At 31.2% G+C, this 19,520-nt stretch overlaps 2 protein-coding genes across 2 annotated transcripts; both read right to left on the bottom strand.

The window, feature by feature from the left end:
• Nucleotides 1-2,105: 2,105 nt before the first annotated feature.
• On the bottom strand, nucleotides 2,106-3,416 carry LOC146948917 (F-box/kelch-repeat protein At3g06240-like). Its single transcript, XM_085741475.1, has one exon. It carries the CDS (start codon nucleotides 3,387-3,389, stop codon nucleotides 2,226-2,228), a length of 1,164 nt encoding a protein of 387 aa, XP_085597601.1. The 5' UTR covers nucleotides 3,390-3,416; the 3' UTR covers nucleotides 2,106-2,225.
• Nucleotides 3,417-8,363: 4,947 nt separating this feature from the next.
• Nucleotides 8,364-9,781, bottom strand: LOC146948916 (F-box/kelch-repeat protein At3g06240-like). Its single transcript, XM_085741474.1, has one exon. It carries the CDS (start codon nucleotides 9,719-9,721, stop codon nucleotides 8,522-8,524), a length of 1,200 nt encoding a protein of 399 aa, XP_085597600.1. The 5' UTR covers nucleotides 9,722-9,781; the 3' UTR covers nucleotides 8,364-8,521.
• Nucleotides 9,782-19,520: the final 9,739 nt, after the last annotated feature.

Genomic DNA, 19,520 nt, shown 5'->3' with positions numbered 1-19,520 from the left:
GTAGTGTTTAGAATGTTGATATTTTATGTACTTAAACTTCTGTTCATTTGTTAAGTTTCAAGAGACACAGTTGGGATCAAATCAAGAACTTGATTGAACTTGCGTGATCCTAAGCTTTTAATTCCTAGCAAAGTTAATATAAAAAAGTTCAATAAATTAGGAAACATTCCACCACACTATATAACCATTTTTCAACTACTAGGTTAAAATAATGAGAACTTAAATAAAATACCAACTACCAAGTGAACCTTCTGTTACTCTACAAAGGAAGATGTGTATATCGTTTCCTTTAACAAACATATGCTTCTACTTAGAATTCATAAATTTGTTTGACCATGATAAGAACTTTGATTAATAAATGTAACAAACATATGCTTCTACTGAAAGATTATTATTTTTTTCCAAAAATAATACCAACTTCTTTTCTTCAGGAAAGTTGACACACTAACTATACCATCACTTTTCTTACTCACTTGCTTATAGCATTTCGTTCATAAGAATATTGTTAATAGAAGCAGGATTGTCGATCAATATTTTTAAAACAGAAACTAAAATTGGATAAAAGTTTTGCCGACTCCAAATGACATTGCTACCTGAACAATGTGACAAAATGAGTATGCAATCTTCATCAAAGGTATCACACATAACAGAGTTTACATAAACAGTTTACTGCAAGGTCACGCAACCGAGATCTGGAAGGCAACCATTTACGACATATCTATCAAATCAGATTTTTGACTTTAGGCAGTGCCCCTAACTTCCAAATGAGATTCCATCGACCATGAATTCTAAGATGAGTTGGATCAATTAATTCATCATTACAGTGTCAATAAGCACTTCTAACTGTATATTCTCCAGTCACCAAATACGCTTATCAAGACAGTTTCGATATTCGCTTCTAACTGAAAACAGCAATTCCTTTATTTTTATTTTTTTAATACCATTTGTGTATGTATATAGTTACCTAGGTTTTTAGTTTTATGAGATGGAAATGCCGGTTGTTGGTTTGTTATTTCTGGTGGGGTCATAGTGAAATAATCATAAAATCCAATTCAAATATTATCATATAGCAGCAGTTTTGTAAACCACTTGTGTGATCAAAATATAGAATAACTAAAACTATTTAAACTAGACATAATCTAGGATTTGTGTGATCAAATATCATTGTAGAAAACTAAAACTGTCTCCTATTTATCCACCGAACATGTCAATTTTGATTTTAAATATAAATCTCTAATCTATGACACACATGACTCCTCTCCGTCAAATCATGCAATTACATCATCGAGTTCGTACTATTTAAAAATAAGTTCTGCACTGTAAATCTTAAAACTTGATTAATAGTACAATATCGAGCTGCATTGGCTAAACTCTGATCACATGTATGTCGTGGGTTCTGTGTCCGCTTTTCTTTTGTATCTTTTTTATCTTTGAACTAGATTGATGTTCTGACACTAAATAAATTCTCTATTTGTCAAGATTAAGCAAAAAAGGTCATAAAACCTTTGTAGAATACTTAAGAATTAAAGAACAAAGGGAAAGAAACAGACGGAGAGCGAGAGAGATTACGATAGGGATTTCCATTAAGGATCTTGACGGTTTCGTTTAACAAATATTTTATGCTTTCTCATTCAACATAATATTTCTTATTTTAAATGAGTCGTTTGATTTTCAAAATTTGTACAAGATGTTTGGTGTATGAGATAATATTTTATGCTTTCTCATTCAACATAATATTTCTTATTTTAAATGAGTCGTTTGATTTTCAAAATTTGTACAAGATGTTTGGTGTATGAGATAACTTAGCAAAACATAATCTACTACCGACTGTCGTTTGATGGAATCTTCGGTACTTAGCTTACATTTTGCATCTTGTCGGTATTTGCATGATAACTCTAAAATTCCATAAGCATGATTCAGTAAATAAATAATTACAGCACAAAACATAGTTCGCAGAAAGCACAAACAAGATGTATAGAAGTTCAAACTGATATACTATCATTAGAATACCAAAAAACTCCCAAAATTTGTTGTCCCAACAGAAAATAGAGAACACATGCATAATATAATTAAAATAGCAACCAACATAATGAAAATGTGCCATAGAAATATTTATCTTTCACTAAAGAGAACTTAAACCTTAAAACTAGATAATAAAATGATAAACAAAGAAGCTATGCTCATAAATCTTGAGAGCGAAAACGTTAAGCTTAGGCAACAAATACCTAATTCTTTATTCCTCTGATCGGAATGATATTTTTCTTGTAAAGTACTATTTGAGAACGAAATTCTGCTGCTTTTGCACCAATGTTCTCCGTTACTCCGGTAGTTAAATCAAGACAAGCAAGTTCACCATCATCTTTTCTCAAAAATATATCACCCTTCTTCCCTGTTCCGATAGGATGGTCGATGCCAGACATGGGTCCAACATCGAAAAGCTTAGTCCACGATTTATTGACACCGGGTTCTCCCAAAATTGATATTGATATGTGGAAAAAAGGAGTGGTCTTTGCATAAGTTACGATCATAGCAACAAAACCATTTAACATTGTCAAGTGTCTATCAAACCGTTTTAAATCGTGAAAATCAAAGGGAAAGAGAGTGGTAACAGGCACCTCAGTGGCCAGGTTAAAAGACACCACAAATGTTTCACTTGGTTGACGATATGTGTTTCCCCACCAATGGCAAACCCCATTTAAGTACACCATAGAACCTTTCGAAGTCAAATCACGGTGTGGCATATTAACATATAGTTTCTTCCAAGAGTTACTTCTTAGACTATATATATCCCAAGAGGGGCCGGGCAGTGCAAGTTGCCACCAATCTTCAAAACATCCATTATAAACAACATGTTGAATGATCTTATAGTCATTTCGAACATGGTCATATCCAAATCCATGAATATTAAAATTAGCTTTAAATCCATAGTACATCCTAGCTTTATTTTGAGGAACACTATTTAATTTCCCGGTAGCTGGATTCCATAACTCAATAATTGAATTATGATCATTATCATAGATACAAAGAGTGCCATTAATACCAGAACCTAAAATATTCGGATAATAGCCATAGTTTTTGTCAAAAGGATGTGGCCACTTCATTTGAACTTTGTTTTCGAATCTCCCACCAGAAAGCAAATACAAGTTCCATCGATTCTCAGCACTCTCAAAATAGTTTAGAAGGAGACATGCTTCATCATACATTGAATGATATTTGGAAACAATATTTTTGTAAAACAAGTTCATGAAATAAGGGTTTTCAAATAAAGTAGACCAAGATTTTCCTAAACAAGTAAACCGATTGACAGATTTCAAAGGTAGTTTTGAAAAAATAGAGAAGACGATATCATCAGGAACATGATTACTAACCTTTTGGTTTGTTGGAGCCATAGGTTTCTCAAAAGCAAATGGAAAGAATGTGAAGGCTGTGTTGTGAGAGGCAGATTTACTTTGGAAAAATATACAAGGATTGATGCGGTTAAGGAGTCGTATTTATATCCGAATGTTACTGCGTTTTAATCTTAATTACCTTACCTAGAAAAATGTTAACCTAATCTTTTCCATAAACAACGAAATTTACTCAATTCTCTCTGAAAAAAAAAACAAATTTTACTGAATTGAAATATTCACAAAATCAAGGAAATATTAACAATTTGTTAAAAAAGAAAATATTAACAATTTTTTAATTTTAACCAATGTTTAGACAGTATCTCCTGCCTTTTTATTGCGATAATACGTAGAAATTAAACAATACTCCCTCCGGTCCTATATATAAGAAAAAATTCTTTTTTTAGATATATTTAATAATCAATGTATCTAGTCTTCATTGTAAACGAGATACATTAACTATTCAATGTATCTAAAAAAAGAATCTTTTCTTATATATAGGACAGGAGTTTTTATGAAATTTTGATTAAAATTATTTTGATTTTAATTAAAATTACACGAATAGATAATACATATTTTATACTTTCACTAGCGAAAAGATTGGCACTCATTTGCCCGTTTTTCCGTTTTTTTATTGCGTGCTAACGTTTGAAAACTATTAACAATGTTTTTTGTATGAAATTTTGATTTAGGTTAAAACTAAAAACATAAATGTTGTTGCTTTGAAGTTATAACAAACCAAAATAATCATGATTACTTATTTCAATGACACCAATAATATAACAAAAAAAATATAATCTAATTTTTTTTAATGAAACCAACTACGATCTTTATTATAGAAAAAGTTTTTAAGGGTATAACTGGGATAATGAAAACGTAAATATAAATATATTCATCTTGTTTGTTACACTTTTTAAATGATAAAGGAAAAAAAACTGACATACATATATCCATATCGTGTTTTTTACATTTTTGTAATATTTAGTATTTTATCTATTTGTTATATGTGTTATTTGTATTAAAAATTGATGGCCTTTTTGGAAAGAAAAATCCAGCCCAAAAGAGCTGAAATAAGTTGTTTTCTTTATATATAGTATAGAAGTATAGATATTGTAACAAACTATACTCATATTTTTCAATTCCCTAAAAAATCATATATTTTTCAATGATACTAATAATAAATGTAATATTTTTCAAAAAAGTATAACAAATATTACATATATTCTTATCATATTGAATGACATCAACAAAATCAAGTGGGGTGTCCGAAATTCGAACTTTCATCTAGATATAATATTTGTTTTTGAAGGAATATTTATATTATTTGTAGACTTGTAAGCTATTACTATATTAAACTTTTGAGTTGTCATGATGAGATGAGACTTAAACTATACTCATATTGAATATTTCATCTATCGGGAGGGAAGAAGACGTCGTCTTAGAGGCATGCCATTAGGGCGAGAAGGTATGCCTTCAACATTCTCGAGGAGCAAAAGACGAGATTTTTCATATGTATGTCATCGTTTTTGAAGACTTAGGCGTAAGGTTCCTTTTCACTCCGTTCGAAGCTGACATACTGAAGTATTTAAACATGGCCCCTTCCCAGCATCAGCCTAATAATTGGGCCTTTACGAGGGGTTTTGAGATCTTATGTGATGGTATGGGGTTTCAGCCTTTTGTGGGCGTGGTATTCTATTTCTATGGTATGAAGGGGGTGGAGAGCTCTCTTGGGTGTCTATCGGCACTCATCCTAATAGGAGTCAGTTCCCAACTTATGTTTCTCACCACAAAAACTGGAGGGAAACATATCTAAGGGTTGTTTTAAGGCCGCCATCAAGGTGGATGGCGAGCAAAAGTTTCCATTGTCATGGACTAACAATCAAGAAGTTGTGTGCATATGAGAAAGATGTGGATTGTTTTTTTTTTTTTTGGAGAAGATGCTCACTGTGAATATCCGAGAGCTGTTGGATTATGTGGGGGATTTTGTAGGGCTCGATAATTACTTGCGTGAGTATTTCTTGTTTCAGATTTGCGCCTCTTGTCTTTACTTTACTTGTTCTTTTTTTGGCACTTGTTCTAATCTATATTCTCGTTTGCTGCTTTATACCTAGAGAGGCTATGACCCCTATAACTGTTGTATAGCGGAAACAATATTTGAAGGCTGCTACGGCTAAGAAGGCCGCCGAAGGACATTCAGAGTGACTCTTCTGGTGTCGTCCATAGGAAGCCAAAATGAAAGGCTGAAAATACTTCAAAGGAGGGGTTGTTTGAGATACCACATGATGTGGGGGGAAATAAATCTTCGGTTAACAAGAAAGGGAAGGCGGGGGCCGAGGAGGCGAGCATGAAGGACGCCATTTGTAACACCCTCAAACCCCATCATGATATGACATATGCATTTCTGTGTGGTGCCTAAGCAACGGGTTAATCGAAATAAAATTTCCTTTGTGGTGCCTTAGTGGTGGGCTAATTACATCCAGATCATGTAGTGTTTAGAAGCATGCATCATACACATAATTGCATTGAGTTTGTTATATATTTGTGATTTGATAATTGATTAAACTCTTTTATCGCAAAGGAAATGCATGTGAATTTTTTCTTAAAGTATATAAATTCGTTGTATTTATTTCTTTTTGATTGATAAATTTTGATACTATCTATTTTATGAGATTGATGAGTCTGTAGTATTTCAATGCTAATACAACCAGTGTTTAAAAAGACAAAGTTGGGATCAAATCAAGAACTTGATTGAATTTGCGTTATCCTAAGCTTTTAGTTCCCAGCGAAGTTAATATAAAAATGTTCAATTAATTAGGAAACGTTCTACCACACCATATAACCATTTTTCTTTAACTTGATATTCTCAATTTATATGTTATATGATGTGCTCGTTAGTCCTTTCATCTGTTAGGTTAAAATGATGAGAGTTAGAATTATACAAGATGGAGTACGTTCTACAAAAGATAACTTATATAACTTTCACTAGGAGTTTTCTTCCATCATGATTGCTGCATTTTCTCCTAGCAAAAGATAAATCATGATCGCTTTCTATGTACTATCACCATCACTATCACTATGCCGTTATCTTGATCAGAACTTTGATGAATAAATGTGTCAATCAATATTTTTATTCCAACAATAATAGTATAATTTTTTTTTACTCAAACTTGCTTATAGCATTTCATTCATAAATATATTGTTAATACAAACAGGACTGTCAATCAATATTTTTTACTCAAACTCTACCTTTTGTCCAAAAAAAAAAAACTCTACTAAGAGTTTCTATAGAGAACTATGAAGGCGATTGTATTGTTTAATTATTTGACCAAACTCGACATAAATGTAATTCATGAACCCGTTGCAGAGCTGATAATGACCGAGAGCTTCGCCGATATCCACATCACAAATTCGAGTAAAACATTCGGTTTTAGCAAGCATGAATTGACCTTGATCATCCCGGATACAAATCCCAATATCAACCTTATTCAAATTGATTGAAAAAGAGGCACTGATATTACACTCATACTTACCGGGGCCGGTTTTTTCAACTTCAATTTTGTCCCTGCACCTAAAACCGTGGCAGCAGCATCAGATGAGACTGCATCGGCTGCAAGAAACTATCCCATCTGTGACAGCAAATGCAGTAGCAGAGCAGCAGCTTTGCTGCAGCTTTCAAGATTCCAATTATCTAATCAAACCTTTGCTTGATCAAACCTTTTCCACAGTTTATTGTTACGTTGTTTCCAAAGGCTCCAAATCAAATATTAACACAGTTTTCTGACCACATATCGAAAAAAAGATTTGCCACAGAGCTACTATATTGCTAATTAAAACAAACTAAATTTGGATAAAAATTTTGCCGACTCCAAATGATATTGCTTCCTGAACAATGTTACAAAATGAGTATGCAATCTTCATCAAATGTATCACACATAACAGAGTTACATGGACAGTTTACTGCAAGATCACGCAACAGATATCTGGTAAGCAAACATTTACGACATATCAATCAAATCAGGTTTTTGACTTTGGGCGGTGCTCGTAACTTTCAAATGAGATTCCATCGACCATGAATTCTAAGGTGAGTTGGATCAATTAATTCATAAATACAGTTTCAATGAGCACTTCTAACTGTATATTCTCCAGTTACCAAATACGCTTATCAATAATGTTGATATTCACTTCTAACTGAAAACAACAATTCCTTTATTTTTATTTTTATTTAAGTATATCATATAGCAGCAGTTTTGCAAAGCACTTGTAAGTAGCAACCTGTAGATGTTATCTTAAGGTTGTACAACTTTTAATATGATGGAGTGTTCTGATAAAATCGGTGCCCTCTAACAAACTATAGAATAACTAAAACTATTTAAACTAGACATAATCTATGATTTGTGTGATCAAATATCATTGTAGAAAACTAAAACTGTCTCCGATTTATCCACTGAACATGTCAACTTTGGTTTTCAATATAAAACTCTAATCCATGACACAAATGATTTCTATCCTTCAAATCACGCAATTACATCATTGAGTTCGTACACCATAAATTTTAAGCTTGATTAATAGAACAATATCGAGCTGCATTGGCTGAACTTTGTGATCACATGTATATCGTGTGTTCTGTGTTCGCTTTTCTTTCGTATCTTTGAACCAGATTGATGTTCTAACACTAAATAAATTTTCTGTTTGTTAAGATTAATGAAAAAAGGTCATAATACCATTGTAGAAAACAAAGAGTGAGAGAGATTACGATAAGGATTTCCAATAATGATCTTGATGGTTTCTTTTAACAAATTTATACCTTCTCGTTCAACATAATATTTCTTATTTTAAATGAGTCATTTGATTTTCAAAGTTTTAATAAGATGTTTGGAGTAAAAATAACTTGGCAAAACGTAATCTACTACAACTCATCTTGTAGGTATTTGCATGATAACTCTAAAATTCCATAATCTTGATTCAGTAAATAAATAATTAGAGAACACGTGCATAATACATTTAAAATAGAAACCAACACAATCAAAATGTGCCATAGAAAGATTTATATTACACTAAAGAGAACTTAAACCTTAAAACTTAATAAAATGATAAATCATAGAAGCCATGCTCATAAATCTTGAGAGTGAAAACCCCTAATTCCTTATTCCTCTGATCGGAGTGATATTTTTATTGTAAACTACTGTCTGAGAACGAAATCTATCAGCTTTAACACCAATGTTCTCAATGACTCCAGTAGTTAAATCAAGACAAGCAAGTTCACTATCATCTTTTCTCAAAAATATATCACCCTTCTTCCCTGGTCCGATAGAATGCTGGATGCCGGACACGGGACCAACATCGAAAAGCTTAGTCCATGATTCATTGACACCGGGTTCTCCCAAAATTGATATTGATATGTGGAAAGAAGGACTGGTCTTTGCATAAGTTACGATCATAGCAACAAAACCATTTAACATTGTCAAGTGTCTTTCAAACCAATCTAAATCGTGTGAATCAAAGGGAAAGAGAGTGGTAACAGGGACCTCATTGGCCAGGTTAAAAGAAACCACAAATGTTCCAGTTTGTTCTCCCATTAGATATGTGTTTCCCCACCAATGGCAAACCCCATTTAAATACACCATAGAACCTTCCGAAGTCAAATATCGTTGCCGCATATCAACATAAAGTTTCTTCCAACGGTTACTTCGTAGACTATATATTTCCCAATAGGGGCCGGGTGGTGCAACACTATAACAATCATCTCCAATATAAACAACATACTGAAGGACCTTATAATCATCTCTAACATGGTCATAACCAAATCCATGAATATTAAAATGAGTTTCTAATCCATAAGACAAGCGATCCTTATTATGAGGAATAATTTTTAATTCCCCAGTCGTCGGATTCCATAACGCATTAGTTAACCCACGGTTATTATCACAGATGCAAAGAGTGCCATTAATACCGGAACTTAAAATACTTACGGTCTGATAATAGCCACGGTTTCCGTCAAAAGGATGTGGCAACTTCATTTGAACTTTGTTCTCAGATCTCTCACCAGAAAGCAAATACAACTTCCATTGATTCTCAGTAGTATCAAAATAGTTTAGAAGGAGACATGCTTCATCGTACAATGAATGATATTTGGAAACAATATTTTTGTAAAACATGTTCATAAAATAAGGGTTTTCAAGTAAAGTAGACCAAGATTTGCCTAAACAAGTAAACCTATTCAGAGATTTCAAAGGTAGTTTTGAAAAAATAGAGAAGACGATATCATCAGGAACATGGTTACTAACCTTTTGGTTTGTTGAAGCCATAGTTTTCTTTTTTTTGAGGGGTGGAGCCATAGGTTTCTCAAAAGCAAATGGAAGGAACGTGAAGGCTGTGATGTGAGAGGCAGATTACTTTGGAAAAATCAGATGCAAAAGATTGATGCGGTTAAGGAGTCGTATTTATATCCGTATGTTACTGCGTTTTAATCTTAAACCTAATCACTTAGAAAAATGTTAACCTAATCTTTTCAATAAACAATTAAATTTACTCAATTTTCTATTTTTTTTTACTGAATTGAAATATTCACAAAATCAAGGAAATATTAACAATTTGTTAAAAAAAGAAAAGAAAATATTAACAATTTTATATTTTTAACTTGTGTTTAGACAGTATGTCCCGCCTTTTTAACTTGTTAAAATTATTTTGATTTTGTTTAAAATTACATAAATAGATGATACATATTTTATACTTTGTAAGAAACTATACTCATATTTTTCAATTCCCTAAAAAATCTTATATTTTTCAATTATACTAAAAATATAACAAATATAATATTATTTTTCAAAAAAATATAACAAATATAACGTATATTCTTATCTTGTTGAATGACATCAATAATAAAACCAAGTGGGGCTCTGGAATTCAAACTCTTATCTAAATATAATATTTGTTTTTGAAGGAGTATTTATATTATTTTTTGACAGAATGATCGATAATTTTTTTAGAAAAAGCAAAAGTAAATAGTATTACATTAACTTAAAAAAAAACATCTCAAAACACAAGATATGCTATAAGAATGTTAAATAAAGGGCCAAATCAACGAAAGATCGATAAGTTAATTAGTGATCAAATTCAAATGAAGTGGAAGCAAATATGACGGTTGATTTTCCTTTAAAAAATTATATGACGGTTGATTTTAGTAAAAAGGATATGACCATTGATTGGAAGAGAAAAGAGTAATCAGCAATTAATTTTGATAATGGTGATTGAATGTCTCGATGTAGTCGGTTGTACCTGCATTTGATTATAATTAAAGAAAATTAAATCGAAAAACGAAAAATTGAATGTGGTGATTATTGCACCAGCTTTTAATTGCGATAGGTGTACTCAAGTGCAATTAAGATTGCCTAATTGCTGGAGAGACGACTTTGACCATTTTTTTGTTAAACAAATGACCAATATTGTGAATACATATCCATTGTGAATACATATTTATAATTAGTTTGTTACAATATTGTCTCAAGGTTATATTTATAGTCTTCCTTTGGCTTACAATATTGTAACAAACTATAAAATATACCCTTGGTTGTATTTATAGCCTTTCTTACAATTTTTTTTTTTTTTATAAAATATCTTTAATTAGTTTACAAGTCTACAAAATTCTTACGATATTGCTCTCAAGGGTTGTATTTAGAGTCTTTTTTAGCTTGTTTTCCTGCCTTGGACCCTAAGTAGCTTAGGCCCCAAGTTCAGTAGGCGAGCGCTATAAAAGCTTCTAGAAGCTAGGAAAGGCGGTCTATGTCTCTTCAGGCCACGAGCACATTCTAAAGGCTATAAAAGCTTCTAGAAGCTAGGAAAGGCGGTCTATGTCTCTTCAGGCCACGGGCACATTCTAAAGAGTTGATGAGCCTTTATTGACGGCTAGCGAACGCTTAACATAATATTGGTGGTCCACAATCCCCCAAGCAGGAGTCTTGGGACAAGGTGAAGTGGCTAGGTTTGCTGGGCACGAAGTACATATTTATTGACGTGGTTCATTAGTCCTCTCATTTTGATCCGGAGGCTAACGTTTGGCGACCTTATAGTTCTATTGACGTGTCAAAATCTTGGCTCATTTTGACACGTGTCCCAAATTATGGAGCAGTCGTTCACAAAGCTTTTTTTTATCTTCATTGGTGCGTTATTCTCGATGCGATTTCGCTTCTTCTTAGTTCGATCTACCTTGTATTTTATGTCCAAGTAACCTTTTTGTGTGCTCGCGTTTTGTCATAAAGCTTTCCTTTTCTTTTTTCAATTTGTAGCTATGGTTCTATTACTGATTGATCCCATCGTCACTCGTCGTCACTTAACATCTTCATTTGAACTTTACCATGTATGCATGAACATATGACTCAACAATGCATATATTCATACAATATAACACGACATAAACATTATCACTTTATACATATATATTTTCATTGTCACTAGTCAATATCATAATTTTTCATCGTCACTTTATTTATGTCACACATAATCATTAGCATCAATATAGCAACACCACTTCATTCATTCAACCTACATCTTGGACAATTCGCCACTTAAGCTTACTTAATCAATGATTCTTTCATTTATCCATTAACCTATTTCATCATCCTATATCATCTTATCACTAGCATGTCATCATTTACAAGTTAACATGGCATAGTTTATTATTCCATAAGTACGCCACTTCCGTGTATTTCACCAAGTTCGTCTCTTTTCACAATTACACCTAATTCAGTCAACTTCCATTCTAGGATAGGTATAATCATTCGTAAACATTCAATTGTATTACAATTAATTAAATTTAGGCATTTGGGACCCATTCGTATGCGTTAGGAACCTTAAAAGTTGGAAAAATTGGAGTTTCCGAACACAGCAGGGGAAGCATGCTCGTGCTGACGAACATCGAGTGGCACATACGGTTCGTGCTTCCCAGGCGCATGGTCTTCCACGACTACCAAGAGAGGGATTCTGCATTTTTTTCGTTTTTCACGCAAAACACTGTTTTTTTAATATCGTTTTCGATCCAAATCTCGCAAAATTGATCCCAAACACTTAAACCATTTATACTCAATTACATACACCTCAATTCTAACCTAATCAACTTAATTCCACTTCGTTGCAATATCAATTAATTCAATTAATTAATAACTTAAACAACTTAACTTATAAAACTCATTTTTCACCAACTTAATCCCACACCCAAACACAAGTCAACAACAACATCAAATCATATTTTCTTCAACATAACAACAACTTTACCAATTCTATCACATACTCCAATTCATCAAAACAACTTTCATGGTTATCACCCATTTCTCACCAAATGCACAACAACCCAACAATTTAATCCAAACACTACATTTAACATGTTAGCTTCATGAAAATCAACATAAACACATACCCAATAACATGGTAAGTAGTTAGAACATGGGTTGAGCAATAATTATTAACAACTTCATGATTTTCACATAATTATGTTAGCATCTTAAAAGCACTTATTCCATATATGTATTCGGTTTAGTTCGGTTTTGAAAAATCAATTCAAAATTCGATCCAATGCGAGCGGTTTTTAAAAAATGTCATCCAAACACATCCAATATTATTCGATTGTGTGTGATTTTTGATTTATTTGGATGCGATTTTAATTTGGATCAGTTTGGATTTGAACACCTCTACTAGTGATGAATAAATTTCATACCCATATCTTATAACTCAAACCTTAAGCTAAGCTTTCCTAGCTCCAATCTTCCCCTCTACTTTGATTCTCTTAAGCTTTCCTTCTTTTCTCCCCTTGATCTCTTCTTTCTTCTCTTCCTTTCCCTATTCGCTCTCTAGCCTCCGATTTGTAAACTTGACAAAATGATTTAACAACCCTTGTTTGGGACTACTACTAGTCTTATATACTCTCACCAAATGGACTTAGTTTACTTACTCCTATTGGGCTTAATCTTATTCTTAGTAACAAATAACACTACTCACTCTAATTCTCTTAATTCTACCTTTTCACCATTTACCTCTATTCTAGTAATTCCACCAAGTTACTACTAACGTCAAAAATATTTATCCACCTCTAAATTACTAAAATAGCCTTAATTCCTCTATATATAATAAATTTCAATTAACCCAACAATTCAAACACATCAAACAATTAGATAAATAAGAAAACAATTAAATAAATAATATCCTAAAAAATCGGGTGGTTACATCATTCTTGTGGAAGAAACGGGAAAATTGCTCTGGGACAGGAATTTGGACAATGCGGCGTTTGTTAAGGAACATTTTAACTATTGTGAAGAAGACTTTGACGCTAGTCATAAGGGTACAATTGAAAGGGTAGCCTGGGGATGGGTGTGGCGTGCTTATGCTTCGTGGTGTTTGTTGAGGTGTTGGGAGATAAATATTTTTATGGTACTGGGAATGATGTATTTAATTTAGTAGCTATCATCCGAGAATGCAAGATTATATTCTCATCCTTTTTTACAAACTTGAAGGTATAGTTTATTAGCAGACAAACTAATGAGGTTACCCATAGACTTGCTAGGGGGGCCACATCTTAAGCTAATATCCACTATTTCACTGAATAATGTGATTGTATTCATGATGTTTTTTTGAATGAAATGAAGAAGTAGAATAGTGGTTAAAAATTCACTTTTTTTAAAGTGACTAAGTGGAACGTCTGGGGTTTGAACCCTGACGCTTGCATATATTATACAATATCTATAACAATTGAGATAAACTCGTGTGAACATATAAAATAGGTGTTAGTTATGTAAAACTAGCGTTCAAAAAGCCACTTTGTGCTCATCTGTCCGCTCTACTTATTGAGATAATGCATACTAGGTTAGAGACCCGACGCTGCCCGAGTTAGACATATTAAATAAGGTCGTTTGCACAGACACATTTATAAGCATATTTGATTTAGAATGATTTAAATTTAGGTTAAATTGTTGCTAACCTAATGCAGCATTTTAGAGGGAAATTATTAGGTTAAGTTGCTGCAGACATAATAAAATTAATAAATAAGGATAAGTGTACAAAATATTGTCAAAAAAGGCAACAGAATAGGAATGAAATTGGTGCGATGCATTTTTTTAGTATTAAATAAGTATATAAAATATTGTCAAAAAAAGGAATGAAATTGGTGCGATGAATTGTTTTAGTATTAAATAAGAGTACAAAATATTGTCAAAAAAAGGCATGAAATTGTGCGATGCATTTTTTTTGTAAATAAGTGTACAAAATGCATTTTTTTAGTATTAAATAAGTGTACAAAATATTGCCAAAAAAAAGGAATGAAATTGGTGCGATGAATTTTTTTAGTATTAAATAAGAGTACAAAATATTGTCAAAAAAAAGGCATGAAATTGTGCGATGCATTTTTTTAGTATCAAATAAGAGTACAAAATATTGACAAAAAAAGGCAAGAGAATAGGAATGAAATTGGTGTGATGCATTTTTTTAGATGAAATTTGTTAGGTTAAATTATTGCTAACCTAATACAGCAAATTAGAGGGAAAAAATATTAGGTTAAGTTACTGCAGACTTAACAAAATTAATAAATAAGGATAAATCTATACTATATATAAAGAAAATAGCATATGTCGGCTCTTTTAGGCTAGATTTTTTATTATTCCAGTTTTACCCCTTAAACATATTTTCTATAATAATGTTATATTGTTGGTGTTATTAAAAAAGATAATTTTTTTATTATATTTGTTATATTATTGTTGTCAATATGAAAAGATAAATATGGTTTGTTGAGTTTGTTACATTTGAAAGCCACAAATATCTATACTTTTAAAAAATTATATAAAATATTGTTTGTAATTTACACGCAAATTTCGATAAAATATCATTGATAATATACACGGATTAGCGCGATAAAAAAAGCAGAAAGATGGGCACGTGAATGTCCGTCTTTTCGCTAGTTATGAGTAATATTTTTTATGAAATTTTGTTTAAAATTATTTTGATTTTAATTAAAATTATAGGTATAGAAAATAAAAAATAATATTCTTATTGTAAGAAATTATACTTATCTTTCTCAATGATATAAATAATATAACAAATATAAGATAAATTCTTACCTTATTGAATGACACTAATAAAATAACATTCTTATAGTCAATTTTCTTTAAGGGTATGAATGACACTAATAAAATAACATTCTTATAGTCAATTTTCTTTAAGGGTATAGTTGAAATTGAAAGTCAGTGCAAAACCGTATATATTCTGTTTATATTTAGTATAGATAAGTAATATATATATATATATATATATATATATATATATATATATATATATATATATTAAAGAAGATAAGTAATATATATGATATTGTATATATATATGAGATTTTAATGAGATTTTACTATTTTTTTAATTAATATTTTAAATGAAGGGTAAAATTAGAAAAGAGAAAAAGTCAAAAAACCAACCAAAATTGTTGTATTTTTTTTTTTTTGGGGTATAGTATACATACAATTTTATGTTTGACTTAATCTTATTTACTAAAGCTTAACCCGTAAAGCTAACCCTAAACCTAATTTTTCCCCCCATTTTTTCATCCACTTTTCTAAGCCATTGGATCTTGTGCATTTAGGCGCCATTCAATTTTAGCCATTGATCATATTATACTTATCTCTTCTATTTTCCGAAACAACTATTTCGTATTTATCTCTTCTATTTTCCGAAACAACTATTTCATATTTATCTCTAATTATAATTTTGGTCATATCCGAAATTTGTTATCAATTCACTTAAATCCAAAATTTGTTTTCCTATAGTTTTGGCCATCCGAATCCTTATTTATTAATTAACCTAACAAATTTCCCTTTCAAAAAAAAAATTAACCTAACAAATCTTATATAATCTTATTTACTAAAGCTTAACCCGTAAAGCTAACCCTAAACCTAATTTTTCCCCCCATTTTTTCATCCACTTTTCTAAGCCATTGGATCTTGTGCATTTAGGCGCCATTCAATTTTAGCCATTGATCATATTATATTTATCTCTTCTATTTTCCGAAACAACTATTTCGTATTTATCTATTCTATTTTCCGAAACAACTATTTCATATTTATCTCTAATTATAATTTTGGTCATATCCGAAATTTGTTATCAATTCACTTAAATCCGAAATTTGTTTTCCTATAGTTTTGGCCATCCGAATCCTTATTTATTAATTAACCTAACAAATTTCCCTTTCAAAAAAAAAAAAATTAACCTAACAAATTTCATTCGTATCCTCCTTTTTTTTTTTGAAACAAATATTTTCTACACTTTTACGATTGCAATTTAACATAACAAATTCCATCTAAAAAAATGCATCGCACAAATTTTATTCTTATCCTCACCTTTTTTTTTATGAAGCAAATATTTTGGTTATATATACGAAGCCCTAAACCTGTTTATATACGAAGCCCTAAACCTGTTTCTCTCAATAAAAATAAACCCTAAACCGTGGTAAATGCTTAATCCGTAAAGCTAACCCTAAACCTAATTTTTTCCCCCCATTTTTTCATCCACTTTTCTAAGCCATTGGATCTTGCGCATTTAGGCGCCATTCAATTTTAGCCATTGATCATATTATATTTATCTCTTCTATTTTCCAAAACAACTATTTCGTATTTATCTCTTCTATTTTCCGAAACAACTATTTCATATTCATCTCTAATTATAATTTTGGTCATATCCGAAATTTGTTATCAATTCACTTAAATCCAAAATTTGTTTTCCTATAGTTTTGGCCATCCGAATTAACCTAACAAATCTTATATAATAAAGCTTAACCCCTAAAACTATTTCTAACCCTAATATTTTCCCCCCATTTCTCCCTCCACTTTTCTGAGCCATTGGATCTTGCACATTTAGGCGCTATTCAATTTTAGCCATTGATCATCTTACTTAATTAATGCTAGCCGAATTTTGTTATCAATTTTGCTATAATTTTGGCCATCCGAATCCTTATTTTTATTTTTATTTTGAATTCCTATCCCCCTTTTTTTTATTCCTATCCTCCTTTTTTTACGAATCCTTTTTTTTTAATTCCTATCCTCCTTTTTTTTTATTCCTATCCTCCTTTTGGCCAACCGAATCCTTATTATTTTTTTTTAATTCCTATCCTCCTTTTTTTTTTATTCCTATCCTTCTTTTTTTTAAGCACATATTTTCTACACTTTTAAGTTTGCAATTATTTAACATAACAAATTCCATCTAAAAAAATTCATAGCACCAATTTTATTCCTATAAGTTAACCCGAAAGCTTATTTTAGCTCTAATTTTAACCTAAACCCTATTGCTAAAATTTACTGTTTTAACCCTAAAACTTAATTCCGATTTGTTTAACCCTATTAACCCTATTTTTTTGCAAGCCAAAAATCGTATTGTTCCTAATCGTTTCCTACTAAACAGATAAACATAAAAAAAATCACTCCTATTAACAAATTGTTCCTATCCACTCCTATTAACAAAATATTATTAACAATAAAAACAACAAATATGTTGCGTATCCACTCTTATCTGTCGCTACAGTCCTTCTTAACAAATTCCACTCCCATTTATCTGTTGCATATCCACTCCTATTTTTTTGACAATACAGATTGCTCCAACCTTTGTTAACAAAATTAACAAAATTTTCTTGCATTAATTTCGGTCATTCTTGCCAACTACCCACTGATCCATTAAACATTTAATGTGGCCTTCCATATCTCTCCATGCAGCAAGTGAATTTGTATTCCACGAGAAGTCTCTCCAACTCCCCAATTCATTGTGTACACATGTCACCATGATTCAAATTCATTTTGTCTATGAGTCCGGTTTAAATAGTGGCGTGCACATACCTTTGTGGTACAGTTAATCTTAATGGATTTCCATACAATTTCTGTTCAAATCAATCTAATCATGAATATTTTGTCGTTGAGGTAATTTTCTCTCATCATTTTTATTCATGTGCAATTCCTTTTCTTTCGAGGATAGTTGGTTTATCTTGAATTGTTGACCTTTTTCTTAATGTGTATCTGAATGGCTAAAATGGATTATTGATTCATTCGAGGTACAAATTGTTTTCTTAATTTGCTTTGGAATAGTGAGTTTTAGGACAGTTCTTCATCGACAACATGGTTTGGGCTACAATTACATTGATGTTGTCCCTCCTCACTATTGCAGTTTCAAGTGTGTATTGTCTTTAATATTCATCCAAATTCCCTCCTCTACAAATTATGTAAGTTGAATCATCTTTCATTTTCATTTTTTATTTTGTTTTATGGATTTGATTAGAAACAGTTTAATAATCTTTTGGGTGATTTTTACCAAAAAAATTCTTCAACAATGATTGATAAGGAGGATAATACTTCAGAGCCTTTTGATGCAGAGACAAAAGGTTGGGTATATTGTGTTATTTGAAGCCATCCGAATAGAGTGATCACTCATGACTCTGACATTGAGAAGGGCATATATAACTCCATTTTGCATATTAGTTTTAGTCCTTTTTATTTTTGAAATAATATTAGCTTTAGTCCTTGATATCTAAGTTCTTTGTATATTCCACAACATTTTTTCCCCAATATAATGGAATTGGGGAGCCAAAAAACTACATGTAATAGCACTAATCCTCATTTGAAATATATGAATCTTTTTTTTTTTTTTTTTGCAAAAAAAGCTTAATTATGTTTTATTGGATGAATATGAATCTTTTGTTGTTTTTTTTATGCATAAACTTTTGATCATAAAGATAAAATAGGGTGTTGATTAAGTGTTAGGGAATATGAGATGTGTACATGTATCATTGTGTTGTTGCTTCTTACAAGTTAAAGCTGTTTCTTTTTTACTGGTATTAATTTTTTTTCTTTCACATTGACAGATTCATATTGTAGCATTCCAGAAAGAGAATGTAACCAAAAAACTTTTCAGAAAGAGAAAAGAAATAGGATACTCATAGCATGATTCTCAATGGAAGAAAGATAGTAGCAATGACCAAAAAATAGAAAGTTTAAGTCACTCCACATTATTATTGTTGAGATTCTGAAATGGAAAATTCTATTGTTTAATGGTAAAAAATGGGAAATTCTTTGTATATATCTCTAAACTTAATACATATATTTAACTTATATATAAATAATTATTCTT

The sequence above is a fragment of the Medicago sativa genome, chromosome 2, assembly GCF_051527215.1.
Source record: "Medicago sativa cultivar Bolivia chromosome 2, Bolivia_mono, whole genome shotgun sequence".
Classification (NCBI taxonomy): domain Eukaryota; kingdom Viridiplantae; phylum Streptophyta; class Magnoliopsida; order Fabales; family Fabaceae; genus Medicago; species Medicago sativa.
The sequence above is the reverse complement of the archived record's forward strand: the minus strand, read 5'-3'. Positions and strand labels throughout refer to the sequence as shown.

Excerpts from the sequence above, each read along its gene's own strand:
- LOC146948917 (XM_085741475.1), bottom strand. The coding sequence starts at position 3,389 with ATGGCTCCAACAAACCAAAAGGTTAGTAATCATGTTCCTGATGATATC.
- LOC146948916 (XM_085741474.1), bottom strand. The coding sequence starts at position 9,721 with ATGGCTCCACCCCTCAAAAAAAAGAAAACTATGGCTTCAACAAACCAA.